Here is a 22,958-nt window from a genome sequence, read left to right on the forward strand (position 1 = left end):
GTAAATAAAAAATATTAAAAATTCAAAAATATATAAATAAATTATGATAATATAATGCTCTCTGCTCTCGGAAATCGACTACACAGCACAACAGCTAATCTGGGGGGTGAGAAATTCCAAGTCAGGGTGATGGCACTAGGTCAGTATAGTAAAACCTTCAAAGGGTTTGGCGTTCGTATGTGTCTCGGAAATTGGTTTTTTTTTTGGTTGTTGCAACTAAGCGAAAAAACATTAGGATAAGGAAAAAAAAGGGATCATAAGGTCAAAAACTGACACATAATCCCAAAAATGTTCCACAGTGTTATAATCATTTTAAACATTAGAAACAATAATGAATAAAAAAACTCTTTATACATCTTTAAAAGTCGAAATGAATTTTCTTTGAACTTGGAATCAAACAAAATGACTGTAAAAAGATCAATGTAAATATGAATAGTGAGAAGTTTTGAATACTTCGAAAGCTTCATTATAATTTATTAAGAGCACGGAATCGGATGGAAATATTTTTTATAATTTTATTTACATATATAATATTTTATAAATTTACATTGTACATAGATACTACAGTATGTAAATACATATTTCAAGAAATGTACTACTGTTTATAAAACATTTCAGCACTCACTTTGTTCAGCTTTGTGAAAATATTTATCGAAAATATATGTATGCAAACAAATGTACGAAAATAAATATGTACTTACAATTACAATAACAAAGAAAATATAAGAAGCTTAATAAAAACAAAACTACAAAAATACAAGTCAACAGCTTAAATGGTGTTATCCAAGCTGAATAAATGCCAGCGGCCACTAGTGCTGGCTAAACGGGCTGGAGCTTCAAAACAGAGAAAAACAAAAACAAGCTGATAATACGGCCATTGTTGTTGGTTGGCTGCATAAAAATGTGCACAAGCTTATATAAATATTTGCACACGTTTGCATTACACTGTGTACATAGGTGTACATGTGTGTGTATATGTTATAGCATCCAGGCTCATAACCCTATTTGCTGTGACACAGAGTGCAAAAATGATCGATTGTCGATCGTTTAGCAAACTGAATGCTACAATTATTGACAGCTGTCAACAGCTGCCCGCAAGAAATGAGATAAAAAGCGTATTTATACATAACTATACATTTGCAAACACATACAAGTATGTATAGATATGTATGTATTGCAATGATCTTATTGTAAATATCAAAAAATAAAAAAGATACACTGCTTGGCTTAGCTAATCGAGCCAGCGATGGCAATGTGGAACTATTTAGCGAAATTACTCAATAATTCTGTGACAATTTATTGACACGAAATCCAGTGTTATATATTTTTAACATCCTTTCGCTTTCCTAAAGCCAAATGCAATGCTAAAGAAATTGTAATGATGCAAAAACAAAAGCACAACAACAACGCTAAATTGATTGACACAGTTTATTGCTGCTTTTCGCAATTCTTAAATTGAATTGTAAATTGATTTTTATGGCAACAACGTCCTCTGCTCAATTATTTCTCAATGCATGCGTGAGGAACGCGACCTAGCAGCGACGATGGAGCCGAGAGTACTTAAATATACAGTACATATTTATATCTAGAAATATACATACATACATATGTATATATGCATAAATGTATATGCGATGCTAGGCGCCTTTGGAAACTAAACTCAAGTTGCCACATGCTATTTGTGACATAAATAGCAGCGCGATAAATGCGATTTAAATAATAACAGTAATGTGGACGCCGAATGACCCAATCTAAAATATCACAATATTAAAATATAGTTCATTAAAGTTTTTACGCATTTTAATTTCTAGAAAACATATGAATATCTTAAAAACGAAAATAATAAAGATTCTCTAAGCAAACTTTATTTCGTTCGTTCAGTTTGTATTGCAGCTATATCATACGAGTATAGAGATCCAATGTGAACAATTTCTTCGGAGATTGTATCATTGCCTTAAATAATAGTCCGAGCTAAATTTCTTGAAGATATCTCACCAAATAACAAAGTTTTCTATACAAGGATATGATTTTTTTTAAGGATCTCCGACGTTTCGTTCTGAGTTTTACAAATGTCGCGGCAAACTTAATATATGTTCTTTGTTCAAAGTAAAAAACAGAAGATTTCCTACAGATGCAGATGTAGAGTATTATTTTTATATTGTATATAATGAGGAACATAAACTACCCAGGTTGTACTGATTTTACGAAAATTCTTCTCTACGCTAAGTCCTTAAGTGACGGGTAATTAAAGTCACGTAAGAAATAAATGTTTATTCATTTTGTTTTTGATGACATTAGACTTGTGTTGAAATATAGCTAAATGACACAAGCTGATAATATAGACTGACAGCTCAAATGAGATGTTTCATCTTTGGCAGGGCTGCCATATATAGAAAATTTTTTAATAAGTTTTTTGAATCGTCTTTAGTACTTTTTGTGTTTTTCTTAAGTAACTATGTTGCTTACAGTGCTATAATTTAAAAAAAGGTGGCAGCTCTAGAAGAGTATTCGACAAAAACCGACACTTATAAATAATCATATTTTGTTCTAAGGAATTTTTCCGATTAAAAGTAGCCACGAAAAAAATTTTAATTTCTCATGAAATTTGTATATTAAATAAAATATGGCAACTTGGTAAATAAATGCAACCAATGTTAAGGATTTGTCTCAGAAAATGGATAAGGGACAATTTTTAGTATTATAGTTCCATCCACTCTTTCAAAATTACAATAAATTGATTAATTAAGTAAAACATTGCGCTAACTTTGGTTTAATTAAATTGAAAATATATAAAATTTAGAGGTTATAAAAATTTTTAATTTTCAATTAATATTTCAATTATTAATTTACATCACTTAATCATTAAATTTGTTATATAACTTTTTCCGTAACAGATGCTAACTAAGCGATAACAATTAGTTGTAGGTAATTAACAATAAAATTAGCACATTTTGTATAGAAAAACATCGTGGAATATAGCAACAACAATTATTTCACGCTTTATTAGAATATAATGACAAGAATACGGCAGTTAGTCAATTTTAATTGAGCCATCAGCAGACACTTTAGCAAATGTAAGCACCTACTTGGTAGTTAGCCATCTACAACAACAAGCCTTGAGTACTTTGCGTAATGAATACAAGGTCCGTAATACCATAAATACATTTACAGAGTTAGCAATTAGAATTTTCAGCACTTTTTGGCATGCATTATTGCCAGTAATTTTTTAAACGGCTGCCATTTGCAGCCATGCAATCGAATTGTAAAGGTAATGGCAGGAAATCAGTGGCTGAGATAGTTGGAATTAAATTTCGCAAATTTATGCGTTGCTTGAATACTTATTTAATTTACTTGGCGTATGCAGCCAAAATATAATTATAATTTTTCAATTTTTATTTACACTCTTTAAGTTTTTTGTTCGTAGGTATGCGTGGACATTCCACAAATATTTGTATGTGCGTATGTACCATATTTTTTCAAGGCAGTGCATCAAACAAAACAAACATAACAAGTTTTGTTTCTCGTCTTTTGGCCTTTTTTGACTACTTATATTATAAATATTTAATGACCAGGCGGGTTTATATGTAGCGACTGAAACGCATCAGCTATTTTAATGATAATAAATACATATAGATACATATTATAAATGTCGCATCAAGTCAGGTGGGTCAGGTCAGCTGACTTTGGTTGAGCTGTTTATTTATGTAGGAGTGTATTAATAAAAAAAAAATAAATTGGCATACAAAAGTCACGTAGTCGATTTATGCATATTTATCCTAAGTTTCGGCTACATTTATACATACATATTTACCTACAAAATCCAAGACGTATATTTATGATCAAAAGATTGAGCAAAACAAAAAAATATTTCACTTTTGCATTTTTATAGCATAAAAAGGTATGAAAAAGCTTTACATTGATCAGGAGCAGTCAGTTTATATTGCAGTTATATGCTATAGTGAACCGCAGGATTACTTTGGATAATAATCCTTGCCGAATTTCGTAAAGATACCTTGTCAAATAAAAAATTTTCCAAAGAAGAACTTGACTTCCATCATTCAATTTGTATAGCGACCTATAGAGGTTCGTTATCGGCGATAAGCTGCGTCTTGAGGAAAAAAAGGCAAGTGCAGTATTTAAGATCGATCTCGAAGACTGAGTTAGTGAGCCTATAAACAGACGGAGAGGTGGCCGACCAGTAGAAAAAGCTAAATTTACACATTTTAAGTGTCTCCGACATTAGAACTCGCTTGCACTATACATAGCGATTCCACAGGGATGAAGATTGAGTTGTAATTTCTTTGTAGATTATCTGTCGTAATACACGATCAGTTGGAAAAAAACGTAACGTAAGTGTTGCCACCGGCTTGAATATGGAGGTCAACACATTTTTGCAGAATAATAGAATAATTCATAATTGAAAATATTTTTACGATGTGACCTGTCTGAAAATTAAGAAATGTAAATGAAAAGATAGAAGAAATACTGCAATTTGAGTATGAAAAATGTTTAAAAAAAAAATGTTGCCACCCGCTTGACATTTTTTCAACAAAAACTTAAAAAAATAAAGGAAAAACTACAATGTAAAAAAATTTAACAGCTTTCAATAAATGTTGAAAAGTGTTGCCACCTGCTTGAAAATTTCCTTTCATTGATAGATGTATGTAAATGTAAATTCTTAGTATAGCCCTCACCTTTATTTTTAGTTTTATTTGTTAAAAAATAATAATTATTTTACCAAACACATATAGTCTTCTCATAACATCGCCATGTATGTATGTATATGTACATAAATGAAGGACCTTGAATTTAGACATCTAAAGAGAAATATTTGACCCACTTTTATGATTGATCTGCCAGTTTTCTATATTGAGGATGGCTTCAAGCACATATGACATATTAAAAACCACAACAACAAAAATCTCTTTCTAACATCAATATTGTATACACATGTTCAGCGCTGTTCCGTGCGAATGCTGCCACGTTTCTCCCACATATACATAATTATAAGTACTATAAACATGTGTTTTACGAGTATTTATTACAAGCAATCTTGGAAATTCTATAGCAGCACACATGACACAATTGTGCCAAAGCAAAAACTTTGATCAACACAAAAACAAAAAGAAACGAAATAAAAAATATACATAACAAACAAAAAATACAAATGAAATTGTATAAAATAACATATTCAAAGGAGGTGCTGAGAGGAGGGCGCTGGGGTTGTGATGCCCACACCTGTTGCGGTGACAATACCAAATGACGTATAATGGCTGAATGTAAATCTTTGTTAACTAGTATAAATTTACCCACAATTCACCGATCGAAACAAAGCGTGTGCTTCTCGAAGGTTAAGCTACCGCTAGAGTTTTCAAACCCAGCAAGCATAAAATCAAGATTTTTTATATTTGCGTTCTAGCTTTTTTCTCAAATATACATATTTCGTGAGCATCAATATTTGTAGTGAAGTGTTAAAGTAATAGTATTTAACTTAAAATTGTATTGGTTGTTATATGTGCTCATCGAGCTTTAAGCTCACGAAAGAAAGCTTTTCAAGACGAATGTTTCAAACTGAATAAAAAAATTATCAGCTTAGCATAATAACATTTGAAATCCGTTACTTAACCCATGACGGGCTTTGGCTAGCCTGCATTCCAATTTCTATTTACATGCTACATCAACCGCTCGGACGTTATCCTTTTTAGACAAGTCCATTAAACTTTTTTTTTTGCAAATCTAAGTAACCAATATCTAGAACAATATTCACATTCCATTAAAAATGAAACTGATAGTTTTTGTCATATGGTTAACTGATCACTTGTGTACTCATGTTTGCTCCGCGGCCTGTTAAGCTATCGGTTTTAGTTTCTTATTCTACTGCGGTCACGTGGTTATGAATAAAGAAAAAGATACGGATTGAATGTGAATGAATAAGAACAATTGGTAATTTCCTTTTGAATGAATTGTTATGGTTTTTGCGTAATATGAAGAATTATATACATACATACATATGTATATGTAAATGTAACTAAATTTTAATAAATGGCAAACAAATTACCATAGAAAAAAATATAAATTATAATTATAACAAATTCACGCGGAAGTTATTTTAATGGTGAATAACGGGTTTTATGAATTTTGCCAGGTATGCTTAAATTTTATGTTTAATTAATAATGTAGCCGTAAAATAAAATAACAGCTACGATATTAGAACCATATATTGAACATGATAAATTTAATAAAAGAATAAAATTAAAAAAAAAAAAAAATTATTAAAAAAAACTAAAAATAAATGAAAATTGTTGTATATATAATTAAAAAGATATTTTTTAGTCAATAAATTTTAATTCATAATTTATTATTTTTATTAGTATCGTTCAATTTCAACAAAATCGAAATTGAGTGTTTCATTGATTACAAACCACTACTTCAAATTACATACATATAGGTTCATACGCCCAACATTTTGAAGTTCTTCTAACAGATATAACTCAATTTTTAAATTTTGTTTCATTCATGTTCCAATTTATTACGTGTTACAAACTTTCCCCTGTAAATTTATGAAAATGATGTTACGTTGTTTTGTATTTTAGCTGGGAACATGTATATATAATTATTTTAATTCATATGTATTAACAAAGAAAATATATAGTTGTAAATAAATTATAAATTCGCTATAAACTTTATTCATTTTCAACGAATTTTTTTTTTTGTTAATGAGGCACTAGCTTATCACTCTATGTGACGTTGACAGAAAGTGGGGTCAGTAAGGTGAAAGCATAATAAAATAAAATAAAATAAATAACAATGTTCACTCAGTATGACAACATTTGTAAATGCAATCAAATAAAAGTAATGTTTTCGTTGACAATAAAAAATAGCAAAAAATAATAAAAAATTAGAAAACATTTCACCTCTCAAAATGCGTTTAAGCTTAAAGTCGAAACGTCCAAAGTTTAACCACCCTGAAACCGTACAAAAAAATACTTGGTATTTGTTTCTTCACACTACGTGGTCACCACACCACAACGCCTTAGGAAAAAGGTACACGTAACGGTTTATCGCATATTTATCTTTTGCATAAATTAATAGATGCAAACAAGAGTGAAAGACAAAAGCGTTTTACCGCTATTTACATGCGCACATACATACATATACGGTAAATGTATTTATGTACATACATACATACATATGTATGTTCATACAAAGGTATTTAGATATGTATCTAAGTTGCTGGCCGCGAATGTGCACCGTGCGTGCGCAGTATAAGGCGACGAGCCAAACGGTAACGTGCCAACGTTGTAAAAGGCAATAGAAATTTCTGCATTGTTTGCGCAATATTTGGCAACAAGCGCGACGGCAAACATACTCACATACATCCATAAGTTTATATTTAGTTGCAGCGAATGCAATTGGTTGGCGCAGCAGTGCTTACAAATGACTTTAGAGCTTGCACTCTGCTGTGTAAAGTGAAAAGCAGAATGTGGTAAAATTATTGAAAATAGCTAAATGTTTCATGTAGTGAAAATGAGCTGTGAAAAAACAACAACACTACCTACAACAGTTGATTATACGCGTAAGTGCAGCTGGGAAGCTTCCAGAAACCGCACCTTTTCACTTATAAAATTTTTCTTGGCTGACTGCCTGAAGACTCTGGCACTAATTCCAACAGGCACTTATGTGTGTATATGTATATTCACATACAAAACAAACAAATATAGCTATACTCGTGTATGTATGTATACCAAATCTTTAGATATGTTTTGTTGCCATTTGCATAATGTAGCATTGCAGTTGTTGTTGCCATTTACTGACATAATGCGTTATGGCAGCGGCTGATATGACAACATTATTTTTTCCTCGTGCATTTATTGCTTAATTGCTGACAACTATTTATGTACATATGTATGTATGTATGTTGCTTGAATGCATTTTTATAGATCGATTTCTTTCTGTGGTCTGCATGTAGTCACTTGTTTATTTTAAATACTATTTCGTAATTAGTTAGAAAAAGCAATTCCAATTTCAAAGGTAACTGCAATTTCTTGGCACACATATCGATGGGCAGAAGTCACAGTGCGCCATGAGCACAATAGGAGCGAAAGCATAGCCAATTATTGAAAAATAACTGCAGCGATAGGTTAAAATGGCTCAAGTGGACTTAAGTTAACTTTGGTGTTTGGGTTTAAAGTAAAAATATGGATATACATTTCATTTTTTCATTTGCCACCTAACAATAAATGTTTTATCTATTGTACGAAACTCCTTCTCCAAATAAATTAAGTCAGCTTTAGAGTTAAATATAAAATTTTTCTTCGAGTAACTTAAATTCTTAAAATTATATATCTTTTTAGTTTGGCTATCAGTTTTATCAGTATCATATTTTTAAAATTAAAGGAATACTTCACGCTATTTAAGTCAGTTATGATTTAAAAATTTATTACAACCGATTTTACACGAAACCGTAATAAATATTGTTATAATTAGAATTGTGCTCTGAGTACTGAAAACATGGCAATTTTTTTGAACGAGTCGTTTTATTTATATTTTTTATTATTTTTCCCTATTTTTAAAAAAAATTCTTCACATTTTCTGGTTGCATTATTAACTAAACTGTAAATTGTAACTGCGTGAGTTCTAAATTATTTAGAGCTATTGTTGAAGTGCAAGCTGAAAAAGCTTCCACCCTCAAGAGGAATTTTCCGGTTGCTGTTAACGCCAGTGAAAGAAATTTAACTACATGCTGAGAAATACTTGAATAAGGCCTAGATATGGCTTCTGCGAAGCATAAACCCTGTAGTGCTAAAGAAAGCTTGGATAACTGCAACACAGTAAGCGAACAAAACTCAAACTAAACAAAAAATTGTTAGCATATGTATTTAAACACTTTTTATGTCGAATTTGCTGATTATTTCAAATAATTGTAGCAAAATTACGAGTGTTCAAAGTGTAAGCTATGGTTCAAGGCACCAAATTAGAAACAACTATGTCAACTGAATAAAAAGATATTTTTTGGAGTGCATATACTATTTTATTATTATGTTTTCATTGAGAAAAATTTCTGAAGCCAACAGTTGTAGCAACAAATTTTTGTAGTTATATTTCATACAACAAATTGTTCAAATAAAAAAAAAGTACTTAGAAATAGCTTTATATGTTTTTATATTTATACAAAAAAAAGTTGTTTTTCAACATTTTTTCCCCGTTTTTTGACGCGTTCGTTATTCATTCTAAATGAATAAATATGTAGGTATGCCATAACAAATTTAAATCAATATAGCATAAAGAGAGTAATTACATTTTTATTAAACGCCATTTTTTCACAACACGCTGCCCTCGCTTAACAGCAAAACATACGTACAGACTTTATGTATATTATATACATATACTATATATTGAATTAGAAAATGAATATAGGTTTTAAAAATGTTGTGATATGTTGTTTATTGTTTCGGCATATTTCGCGCGGTAAATTAGTTTTACTGTTGTTGTTTTTTTTATTTTTTTTTTTGGGAAATAATTTTTTCACTAATTACAATACGTGCACATGCACTTATCTATATTAAAAATATAATTTATTTCGAAGTTGCGATTTCGTGGCGCGCTGACGTCGCAAAGCCGAAAAAAAATTACTTTCTGTCACAAAACCCGTTAACCGAAATCTTCATTGCCGCAAACTTTCACTTTGCTTGCATACACTGCTTTATTATCAAGCACCACGTATATTGTCACGCTCTTTTTGGCATGATTTACTCAAATTGATTTTCGAAAAATAACAGTAAATATTGAAATAGCTCTGGTTTCTAAACTTTTGAAGTGATTTCACAAAAGCAAGTTCTTTCTAAACTGGCAAATGTCTGCTTTTTGGCGGTCACACATCAATATTTTGGTAGAAATAGACTCAAGATGCAGCGCAGCAAAGTGACATGTGGAAGATGAGCAAAGCAGATGAGGCGATTTGTAGTGTGGGAAGGCAAAAGAAGCAACACAAACGAAATGCTTTAAAAAAAAAGGTAATAACAACAATGGCACAGAAGAATATAAATACAAAATAATAAATAAAGCCTAAATATTTGAAGATTTTAGAAAAGAGAATATTGTAAACAAAACAAAAACTGAATACACAAGCACACGTACAAATAACCATACAAGTTAAATCGAGCAGCAAGAAATATCTAAAAATATTCAATTTGCTGCAGAATATTCTAGTAAAATATTTCGAAAGGTCGTAGTCGAAATATGTATGTATGTTTGTATTTATATGTACTTAAATGTAATATCGAAAACAGAACAGACAACGGTAAGCGCTTTACAAAACCACAGTGTTTTTATTTACATGTGTTTTCGTTCACGAAGTCATGACTGACGAAAAGAGAATGATAACATTTAGGTTAGCCAGATATTCCGACAAATAGTTCTTTAAAAAATAATGTTTGTGTACAGAAATGTAACAGTAAAGGTGAAAAATTACGGTTTTCGAAGTATATGTTTTTCTTCGAAGAAAATATAACGGAAGACGATTTATGGTTATTATTTTTTGTTTGTTTTTATTACAGAAAAACTCAAAACATAAATTAATATTGTGATTACCGTGCGTATTCGATTTAGAGTCGTTATAAGTAACAAGGCTAGGCAACGAGATGAAGATATGGAAACTATCCGGAATGATATAATACAAAAACTGCTGATGCTCATTGTTAAGATTTTACTTCTCTGTAGATTTCTTGATTATGGATTAGAAATATAAATTCGGGTTCCTCTTAACCTTATTTATAAATAAATAAAGGCAGGAATAGGTCTGATTGTAATGCGGACCTGATTTCAAAGCTTAGAGAATGAAACTCCATTGTGGTCTTATCTGATCTAGTAATATCGAACAGGCAGTCTACTCAAGAAGTTGGAGAATAACCTTTCAATAATAATAGAATAACGAATAATTCAAATATTTGGGATGGTGGAGGCACAAAGCACTAGCATCAGCTCATACGTTGATAATTGAACTCAAGATAAATGAGTATACGGGGAATATTTCGTAGTTTCACGAGAATAACTGGGTATATTCAGTGAAAGTTGCTATGATGGTTTTAAAATGGGATATACTATATGTATATGTGTCGTTTTAGATGGAGAACTTTTGGGTGGCGTTGGAGTGAATGAAAAATTTCAAATTTCACTAAAATTTTTGAAGAAGAAGTAAAGACTTGTGTCGAACGGGATTTTTCGAGTAGACAATTGCTTTGCAATTTGCTTCGATTCGTAAATGTATTCTATTCGAAATTCGGATCTACTTTATAATTTTTCGAAAGTTGTACCACCCTGTGCCAGAATAAATACGTAAAATTTTATTTTTGCTTTCTACAACTCAAAAGCTAACGAATATTTTATTCGAAAATTGGCTTAAAAATCCGAAAATCGAGTTACGGAGTATAAAAAATCCGAATTCGAGTAAATTTTTTTTCGAATCGAGTTACAGAATAGGCCCCAAGTAAAAATTTCAATAAGAAAAATTTTTAAAAACATTTTTGCTAAAATTTTGTGTTATCGAAGAAACTTTTTAGCATTAATTTTTAAGTTGGTAAATATAGACATTAAATATGGACTTTATACCGTTAACTAATTTTTAGCCCCGACTCATTCCCCTTGTGTGTGTTTATTCATTATATTTAACAGTTTTTTATTTACATAAGTATATTTAGTTTCGTAAGTAATGGTAAATAAGGTTATGGCGTAACGGTATTTTCTTTTACTGTTCATTTAAGTATGTAGTTGGGTATGTACTATATATTGAGCAACTCATAATTACCTTCTTCTTAATATATTTAGCAATTTTCGAGAGCTTTATCGCTTTGGCATTTAATTTGTGCGACGTCGGCTTACTCGCCGGCGGCACATCGAATTTGGCAATTTTGGGTAGCGACTCAATTTGATTGCAACTCATTTTGACTGAGCTTGAATAAATGTTTTTCGCAAAACACAAAGACCACGTTTTATAGCTTATTTTCAAAGTTTTTTTCAGCTGTGATTCAAATTTTCGTATTTTTATGTGATTTAAGTCCAGCGAAATTAAATTTTTCTTGTAATTTAATTTTTTAATATTTTATGGTGTTGAAGTGTTATGCCAATAAAATGCAATGACTTATTTGTTTTTGGTATTTTTTTCCAACAAATGATGGGTGAGTTTAAGAGTAGATTAGCAAATTTGCTTAAAAATATTTTCTTTTTAAGTTTTTGCACAAATTTATTAGCGATTATATTTATTTGGCTACACTTTTGCTTTGATTTCACTACTTTATTTAATTGAATATTCTTTTATTTGAAAGCAGTCACATTTTCACAATTTACTCCTTCACAAAGTCAATGCGCAATTTTGTGTGCGACCACAGATGCTTCCACAAACTTGCTTTGAATGGGAGTGTAGTGGAAAAAATACTTGAATTTCTAAGCTTTACTTTCTTGGCTTGCAAAGCGGCGCAAATAACTCTCTCAAAATGTATATTTTGTTTTAGAAAAAATTTACTTCAATTTGTTGAAATCAACATTTAACTTTACTCCAGTTAAGTACAAGCATTTATAGATATTGACAGGCGAAGAGCTTTGCTGCTTGGGCAGGTTGGTCGCGAAACGCCGATCGTTAATTGAACGTGTGTGAATAATAAGAAGCACAAATTGTGACTGAATGAAATGTTTTCGAAAACTTCGAAACGCTTCGTCGGCGCACAGCGCTGTGACGGTGGCATTTAGTCGGTGGCCTAGTGGCCGGCGTCGGTGTACCTAGAGCGGCACGATCGCAACATCACCGAATTCAAATGCAATACTATACAATTGAATAGACAAGACGAAACACACAGGCATACATATGTACGCATATGGGGGGCTTGACAGCGCTGACCATTTACTAGTCAAATGGCTTGCAAGCCGCGTAGCCAGCTTGTCGGATCAGCGTGTTTTCGAGTGCTCGAGCGAGCGATGGTCAGTGTGGCAGTTGTGACGATCGCAGCTTCGTGGTTGCACTTGTTTGTTGCAACTAAAATATTTGCAAAAAAAAAATAATGATTTTTTACTTTCTTTTTGCTTTCTGCTGCTGCATTATCAGTAGTGCGCTGCTGGCCTTTGAGAGCCGCTTTTTTCGCTCTCGCTGTGTTTGCTTGCAAGCAAAGCACGTTCGATCTCGAGAGACTCATTGAAGCTACTTGAGGCTCAGTTTGAGTTTGTTGAACAAGCAACTTTTAATAAAACTACTAGAAGCTTTTTGGTCAGCATAAATGGCAGCGTCTAGTGCGTGTCATAGTTCCCCACTAGATATACGTACATATGTATAAATATATTAATATACATATATACTATTAATATCTGCTTACATACATACACATGATGTCTAAGTATGTACCAACTTTTTGCATGACTTATTAGTTTCACCTTGCTAGCTATTACAATTCAATTTCACTATCACTACAAGAAGACATTTTAAACTGTCGAAATAATTTAAGCTCTATTTATGGCGTTTTGTCAGGTTTTGTTTTCGATAAATATTTTAAGCCGCCCATAATGACAAAGCCAGACAAGTGACTGTCTATAGTAAATTCCCCACATTTAGTAAATATGATGATATGACACTTTTTGATTTTTTTTTCTTTTTTTTGTCTATTCTTTTTTAGGCTGTTCTGAAAGAGTACAAAGTAGAGAGAGTCAAAATATCTGTTGCTAAAAATGTAAAACAATCTTTTGTCATTATCAGTGTGCCTCATACGTAAGTACATATCTATTGCGTAAGTCGCCACATAATATACGACCAAGCGCAAATTTGGGTTCATAACACAATGGGCGGAACGATTACATGGCGCATATGGAAGAAAGACGGAATAGAAATACACATGCCCACAAGATGACAGGCGAGGAAGCAAACTTTTGAACTCTGGCAAGATCGGTGGACAAGGGGGAGCAAAGGAAGATGGACCGCCAAACAGATCAAAGAAATACAGATGTGGCATAACACAGATGCTATCCGGTCGCGGGTATTTCCAAAAATACCTGTACAACATGGAAAAAGCAGAAAGCCCAGCATATATTTACGGAGACGAACCGCAAGATTATACAAACCATACCATTTTCATGTGCCACCGCTGGCAAGAAGCACGAAGCACGAAGAAAATAACCTCGGAGAACTAAGTACGGAAAATATTTTTAGAAAAAATGACTGCTGGCAGCGAAAAGTAGGAAATAATTGCCTAAAACATGGAAGAGGTTCTACGCACTAAAAAAATTGACATGGATGCGGACTCCCAATAGCAGATGAGCCAAAAAGCTTGATGCTGGCTACAAAATTGTAAGCATCCGTGGATGCAGGGAGAGCAGAAGTTGACCTGTAATGGGTCCATCTTGGAAACCTTGTTTTAGTGGTTACACCACTCACGTAGGATCACAATCCCTATACGGCGCGAAGGCATTTTAAGCCCTCCTTACGGCCTAAATATAAAAAAAAAAAAAAATGGCGCGTAGTGAGAAATGACAACTGGCGCAATTGTTGAAGAAAACATATATAATATTTGTGATTGTTATAGAGATAAATGCAAAGTTGAAGATCACTCTGGAAATGAAGATGTTAGTAGGTTAGGATATTCACCACTACAAATTCACCAAACTAAAAATATTTTCAATAATAACATATACTCACTCTATCTAGCTTAGTACATGTAATCCACCACACCAAAATTCACCACATCTAACTTACACACCACAGACGAACTCACCACATGTACTAAGTTTGAAAATATTCCAAAACTTGAATATGGTTTGGCATTTCATTTTTAGACATAGTTGAAATCTTTGTAATAAATTTCTTATTAACCCTTACGTGGGTAAAAATGGGCTTATAAGTAATTGTTGTGAACAAGAATGACCTGAGTACATTTATTAACTATAATATTACATTATCGTTATATCGCCTTTTGATTACCAGTTGTTTTCGTCGCTGGAAAGTCTAATTATTCTTTATGGTATCATTCACGCCTTTTGAAATAAGCTCTCAGTTCTCAGAAATTTTATTTTATTGAGCAGCGGGTTTTCCCGAGACCAATCTAATTTGATATGGATATGCAATACTAGTTACGACGAGAGCTATTAAATAAGCCAGGGCAGACAACAGAGTGACCTTATAGGTGATACTTTTCTATAATCGATCTTTGTTGATATTCGAAACCATTTTATTTATTATCTCTTAAAGATTTAAGAAATTATGAACAAAAAGACATGATAACCAATCGTTTACGTGACTGCGCTCAGCTCATTGAATTTTAAACAAAGCCTAGAACGAAAATCGAAAGTCTACGTGATCAATATGAGATGAGTTTTCAATCAACAAAACCCGTTATGCAATCAGAATTGATGGATTTATTAGAATATGAATTAAATCCAATAAATGAAGTCAAATGAAGATCAGCTCAAAAAAAATTCACATTGAAATTGAATTGCGATCAATCCCCAAAAAATTAAAATTTTTAATGAAAATTATCGACAAATTGACGGAACATTTTAAAATTTATTGAAAAACATTGAAGTTTTTTTTTTAATTTTGAACTTTATTAGGTAATATGGATAAATTGCTGAATTTTTATTGGAAGAGATCAATGGCTTATCGAAAATGATTGTAAAAATATCGAAAGTTTTTTGTAAAAATCGATAATTTAGTGTGAAATATCGCTACTAATATTTATATTTGTACATAACGAAGAAACAAATTTGAAAATATCCATTTACACATAATGCCGTTGATGCTTTGACGCTTTGTGTATTGAACGCAAGGTAAAACGCAATAAATTTGAATTTGAATTTCAAAACGATTTGGCCGCTACAATGTTGCAAAAAATAAATATTGTAAACAGGCGTGAAATGCTGAAATATATTTACATACAAACAGCTGTAGGGGTACGTGCAGAGAATAGTTTCGAATTCATCGCATTCCTTCCCAGTCGCTACGACATGTCAGGGGTAATAAATTTCGATGGGTACAAACTTGTACCAGGTGCATCGTGCCGGTGCGGCCATAAATTTGTAAGTAAAGTGTGTAGCATCTTTTCCTATTTTACTATTTCTCTTTAAATGCTTGTAAGTTTTATTGAGATTGCGCAACTCATTTGAATTTTTTCATTCTTGTAATTTCTACGGAAAATAACTGTAATAGCCCACTTTAAAGTTCAATAATTATGTATATTAAAGTGGAGAATTTATGACAATAATGAAACGAAAGCACAATTTGCACCATAAAAAACTGGCCAGAACTGAATTTTGCAAGTGTTCTGGGCATATTTTGTTGTGTGTGAAGACTTGAAGAACTTTTGTATAATGGCTTATTAGTTGACTAAAAATGTCATGAAAATATCAACAAAACTTTGGAAAACTCTTAACGCTTTTCTGTTATTTCAATTTTTCTTATTAAATATTTACCCCTGCTCGATTGCACGTCTTAAAAACAAGTTCCTTTAGAAGAAGAATTTGACTAAGAGCTCTAATGAGCCCATCTATGGACGCATAAATTTCAAACTAATAAGTGTGTACTCAAGCCGTAGGAATTCTTAAATATAAAGATTAAAATTTTAGCTTCTGAAATAGTTAAAAATATAAAACACAATTATTACAAAAACAAAAATAAAATACTAAAATCAAAATAGTTATGTAAATATGTTGAAGAGAACCATTGTTAGAGGCAAACATACGAAGGCGCTTAGAGAATTAATGACTGCTATAATTCACGTACAACACTGTTGATGTTAACTATGAACTCGCTTAATACCATGTTCAGAACGAAAGTTTAAAGGGATTAGATTACGTTTAATTACACTCACTATTCAGCCCGTTCTCACTGACGCTGAAAAGGTGAAAAACAGCACTTTTTGCCATCCAAGAATTCACATCGCTCAATATTTATCAAAAGAAAACATTGTCATACAGTATTTTGTAATGAATGCCGTATTATTTTAAATATTTTACATATAATGGAAGCATTTTTTTTATTTGGGAAGTCGGTTTTCGGATGAAATTAGATGTTTTGCTGTAAAAAAATTTGTTTGTTTACATTTTTTCCTTTTGTAATGCCTAAATCAGCTGTGATAACGTAATAGATTTCCAATGCTGACAAGTAGATGGCGCAAAATCAGAGTCGCACAGAGAGATTTAGCGTGGATCAGTTTCAAATCACTCCAATGAAGTGCTTTTGAAGTGTCATTTTTTTATGGCGAAATCTTGATAAATTTATAAGATTAGTTGGATAAATTCGGCTGTTGAGTGGCCGAAATCGTGTGACTAAGTGTCGGTCTGAACTTGGTATAAGATGAGGCTACCGAGCAGTAGATTTCGGCACTCACACCATTGGCAAAGTCTTTGAAGTTTGGCATATTCACAATCCTATGAAAAAGTATATAATGAGTTCAATTCATTTTTAATTGAGTTCGAAAATTATAAAAAAAAGAGTGATTTAAAAAGCATAGGCTTTCTTAGTCAAACAAAAAACTCCTCATTAAAATATCACAGCCGTCAATGCTCGTTGTATCGGTTAGTCTATAAAAGAGTTTGTCGAAGTGAGTAAAAAAAAAACAAAATTTCCATAATACTATCATCAAAATTAAAAAACAGTTAAAACAGGTTTCAGGAATTTTTCAGTTTTCATAACGTTTCGTTTTACATATTTTGGGGTCAACTATTGGCGGCGATTACGCCATTAGCACTGCTAGCCGATTTTTTTGTGGCACCTTGACAGCAATACAAAATCAAATATGCAATTGTTTACAGATATATATGTTTGTTGTTGTAGTCACAAATGTCTAAATCCAGAACTATTGAAGCAAATAAAAGTTATCTCAGCATTTTTGTAATTAAAACGTTATTCCAAGTCGTAAAATGTAAAGTGTTTGCTAGACAATCAATAGAGTTTTGTAAAAAACTTGCCTTTGCCGTAAAATGCAGTTAATTGCATGAAAAATATCACCTCTGACATGTGAAGTGTTGCATTTAAAATAACATCGGGTAACACGTGCTGCCGTGTTAAATAACCGGTAAATCTAATAATCGACTTAATCATGGCAATTGTAATTGACATCCGTGTTGCAATAGTTTAAGCAAATTATATATACTATATAACGAGTAATCCAAGTAGACGTGCTTTTCTCAATAGCCTAAAAGTATTGAATAATGTTCGACCGAATAGGCCGCGTCCATCACGCAGTTGATTCGGCGCCGTTATTGTGCTGATGTATGGACCGACTTGCCGCATTTTACGTCGATATCTTAAATGGAAAACGTACACATCGTGCTGTGCAAGAACTGAAGTGCTCGTCCTTCCCAAGCGACATCGCTTCACTCTATGGGCTCTTGTCTTGAAATTCCAAGACGATCCAGTTTTTCCAGCCAAATTTTGTCCAACGAAGAGGCCATTTCTGGCTCAATGGGTATGTAAACAAGCAAACTTGCCGCATTTGGAACGAAAGGCAACCAGAAAAATAACGGTTTGGTTTGTTGGCTGGTAAAATCATCGGTTATTTCTTCAAAAATGTTGCCGTTCAAAATGTAACCGTCAATGGCGACCGTTATTGTGCCGTGATAACCGACTATAACAATGATCTCGGCGACATTTGGTTTTAACAAGACTCCGCCACTTCCCATACATCGCATCAATCAATGAATTTATTGTAAGAACAATTCGGTGAGCAGATAATTTAACGTTTTGAGCCGACCCAAAATTGGGTACCAAGATCGTATGATACCATATTGTTAGACTTTTTCCTGTGGGAATATGTAAAATCTAAAGTATCTGCGGACGATCCCGCTTCGATTTAGGCCTCGAACGAGTCATCGAAAATTGGACTCAACGGATGGACGTAGCCGGGGCCAACATTTGAAAGTGGTAATCTTCAAAAAATAAATGCTAAAGACTGTAATTTCGAATTTCGATAATAAGCATTTTCCATAAAGTTTGAAGTTTAGTTGTTTTCTCTCTAAAAAAGTATGGAACCTAGATAAGGATCACCCTTTACATAATAGTTTTTAGGAAATATGTGTATCTTTGGTTCATGTGTATCTACGTATTAACAGAGTGTTTATAAGTATATATTTTTATATAGGTATATAATATTTTTTTTCTCTGGGAAAAGAGTATTCGAAGAAAAAGTCACACCCCCATAAATGAAATAACAGAAGAAACATAACTTTTGCAGAAGTCTTTCCTTCAATGCGTTCAACTGTCGCGACTTTTTATTTTAGAGAGCAGAAGGAATTTATAGCCTCTCATTACATAATTGTGTTGAAGAACATAAATATTCATAAAACGTAAATCGATTTTACTTCGTTTTTAACCGTTTCGAACTGCACCCGAAACACCCGTTAACTGAGGCTGGTGCGATTTCATAACACAAGATTTGATATAAAAATATATGCTTGCTGATTTCTCCTTCTTTTTATATGGTGTCGGGGTTTTTAAGCCACGGACTGGTTATTTAAAAACAAAGTTAATAAATAAACCATATTTGTGGTAGTTATTGTTTAATGGCTGTCGGCATTGAATGCGAGCGATTTAAGTACAAAAGTGTGTGAAAAAACAAAACGAAATTTGTGCAAGAATGGAGTAAGAATTATTTTCTTTTCTTTTTGATTTTGGAATTTTCTCGATCAATTGTCATACGACTTTGTATGTATTTTGTTAAGAGAACGATTTGAAACGAGCTATTTTGAGGAAAGTATGGACAGACCGCTGTATATAGAATTAACTATGTTCGATACAAGTTATAAAAAATGATCTAAATCAAAATCAATGCAGCGAAATGTTAGTTATTAAGGAACAACTATATTGATATGATTAATAATTATAATTAACAAAAAAAAAAAAATTATAAGCCGTTGGAATTTTACATTTTTTATATATATAAAACAGCAAATGTTTTGTATATCAATAAAATAACGATATTCGGAATATATAATGTGTAGAAAAATAAATAATTATTTTGTGAAATTTGCATATATTTTTATATATTTATACCGATGTTCAGTAAAAATTAGATAATTTAAAAAAAAAAATTTTTTTTTGTCATATAATTTGTACCCATATTCAGAAAAATTAGTTTTTTTTTTAAATTAATATTAGTCGCTTTGAATTCCACAGTAAGAAATTATACTAATTTTCAAAGTTAGAGACGGTAGATTGTTTACTAAGTAACTGTAATTTCAAATTTATTTTCAAAATTATTTTGAATACTACAAAGAGTGACACGGTTCTCGAATAGCCTTGGCTTACTTAATTTTGGTTTTCTATAAATTATTCATACCCTCTTCATTATTTATTCCTCGGTCTCCTCTAATTTTTATTTCAACTGTTTTTTTTTTTTTGTAATTTTCGAAGTATAGAATTCTATATCATAAGCAAGTACTTAATATTTCAAACAGGTTTAAGAAATAGCACCTTGCTTTAAATAAAATTAAAAATARGAAAACACAACAAATAATTTTCGATTGCATAAAAGAGACTTAGAATGCCAAAAGCCTGTAGCGTCATRGGGGCTTGGTGCCTTGCCGAATACAAAAGCCAAGGTGCGAAGCAAAAGATACGAAAGTTAAGGAAATATCAATGTACACTCGTGCTTTGAATGCTGGCGYTAAATTGGCATTCATTTTGACTTAGACAAAGAGACTTGCTTTGCAGAATATCAGTTCACTGCGATCAAGTGTGTATAGCTAAAACGTCTATTTGTATATTAAGTAGATGTATAGTATATTGGCGTACGTGTACTTTTGGGCGGGCAACTGTTTCATAAATGAGCTGAGCTTAAAATAAGTCGAGAAAAAAGACGCTCGGGTCATTAAATAGCGCTGCGAAGAAACTTGTTTGCAATTTTGCTAAAAATTCCAAAATAGATTTCAAATTTGGTAGCTGCCTGAATCTGCTGCGCTTATGTGTACTTTCGAAGTTGGATGCTCTGCCGAATAGGTTTTAGCACTTCTCACCATTTATTTTCACAATTCAAAAGAGTAAATAAAAAGAGCCAAAATAGAAGAAAATGCATTTAATGTTGATAAATATTAAAGAATTGTAAGAGAGATAATTAATGAAGTCAGTTATGAAATTAATCAAATCGAGCAGATGCGCTCACAGGTGGGTATTGTACATGTAAAGTATGTTAGCAATGACAATAGAAACGGAACAGTCGTACACAAAGTAATTAAACATGTTAATTCAGTGGGTCGTAGTTGTTGAGATGATATGAATCTGGTAGCGCAATCTAGTGAAATTTTGCAAAAATAAAAGGTCTGTTATTTTCGGGGTCCCGATGTTATGAAATTTTGATTATAATTCATATGCCTTAACTTTTGGTTATTAGTATTTCGATAAGAATTCTGTGAAGTATTCAATCAACTTTATAATTAATTAAAACTTATTTGAATAAATGTTAAAAACTCGTCTGCATCGGAATCATTTTTGTTTTGTAGGTCTCGAAATTTCGGGTTTCAGAAAATTACTCGATATTCTCCAAATTGTTCGGGATTTGTCAAAATAATTTTTTTTTTAATCCCGAAATGTCAGGTTTAAGAAAACTACAAGTTAATCTCAAAACTTTTCGATATTCGACAGAATAATTAATTATATTTATTAATCCCGAAATTTCAAAACTTGTGATTCTCCAAATTGTTCGGGATTTGTGGAAATAATTATCGTTTTTTAATGCCGAAATTTAGGGTTTCAGTGAATTACTTGGTATTCTCGAAAATGTTCAGGATTTGGCAGAATAAATAATTTGTTTTTAATCCCGAAATTTCGAGTTTCAGAAAGTATTTTGAAATTCTCCAAATTGTAGGCTATTTGACAGAATAACTTTATATTTTTTAATCTCGAAATTTCGGGTTCCGGAAAATAACTCGGTATTCCCCAAATTTTTCGGGATTTAAAAAATTAGTTAAAAATATCAAAATTAAATTTTTTTTTTTTGGATTTAAGGTGCTATCTGAAAATCGCAAAATTTCAAAATGATCGAGATTGCTCGGAATTAAAGTTATTAGTTCAAATATAAGTCGACTCTATTTCTGACAGGAAAATGGCTCGGTACCAATACTTATTCCCACCACCGTTTCCACGACAGTCGGGTCTACGTAACCGAAACGGACCCGCATTTTTATCCGGCTAAGCACTGTCAACTCAGCAGAATTCTGCCGCTACAACAACAACAACCACCACTGTTTATATATGTTAAATTTGAAGTTCTATTTTTATTGATATGACTATGTGGCTCGCGTCATCAACTTATTTAACTAATTTCATATGCAAAGATATCCGTAAAGCCTGCTGCCAGTAGCACTGAATTCCAATATTTTTCAACAGAAGCGTGTTTTTGCATTCTAACATATTTTTTTGCCTTTTCTATATTCTATTAAGAAGAAATTGCAAGCATAAAATATTAGTGGAGCGTGCGCAGGCGTACGATTGCGTAATGCAATCTTCATATTTAATGCTAGTGACCGGTAATTTAGACAAATAGATAAATAAATAATTCCCATTGTTATTCATTGTTTTAACATAAAAAGTTGAATAAAATAAATTAAACAAAACAAAAAAATAATTGCGCATTTTTAATGTGCTGTCATTTTGGAAAAAATATATTTATATAAAAAATTGTAAGAGTAAAAGTGAGTTGTCTACAGTCCTTAGCAGAAGGAATGTTAATTGCGGCTATGCTACTCATCACAGATGCATTTCTTATAACATAAAGGAATTTGAATGGCAGCTATAGAATATAGTGATCCGTTCTGTACAATTTATTCGGCGATCAATGCGTGGACTTGGGCATTAATCTATGCCAAATATCGTGAAGATATGTTGGCCAATAAACAAGTTTTCCAACAAGGATTTGATTTTGATCAGTTTATATGACAGCTATATCCTATAGTGATCTGATATCGGCAGTTCTGACAAATTACCAGCCTTTGAA

At 32.0% G+C, this 22,958-nt stretch overlaps 1 protein-coding gene across 12 annotated transcripts in view; it reads right to left on the minus strand.

The window, feature by feature from the left end:
• The window catches only part of LOC108975358 (TLD domain-containing protein 2), a 186,220-nt gene that overhangs the window by 30,387 nt on the left and 132,875 nt on the right, over nucleotides 1-22,958 (minus strand). The window contains exon 1 of one of the 12 annotated variants that reach the window (XM_018943778.1): nucleotides 11,804-12,655. The exons of the other annotated variants lie outside the window; for them this stretch is intronic. Within the exon in view, the coding sequence (XP_018799323.1) occupies nucleotides 11,804-11,938 (135 nt within the window). The 5' untranslated portion in view covers nucleotides 11,939-12,655. Of the gene's footprint in view, nucleotides 1-11,803; nucleotides 12,656-22,958 lie in introns of those variants that run through there. 12 annotated transcript variants of the gene reach the window in all.

The sequence above is a fragment of the Bactrocera latifrons genome, unplaced genomic scaffold, assembly GCF_001853355.1.
Source record: "Bactrocera latifrons isolate USDA-ARS-PBARC rearing strain unplaced genomic scaffold, ASM185335v1 scaffold_64, whole genome shotgun sequence".
In the NCBI taxonomy this organism is placed as follows: Eukaryota; Metazoa; Arthropoda; class Insecta; order Diptera; family Tephritidae; genus Bactrocera; species Bactrocera latifrons.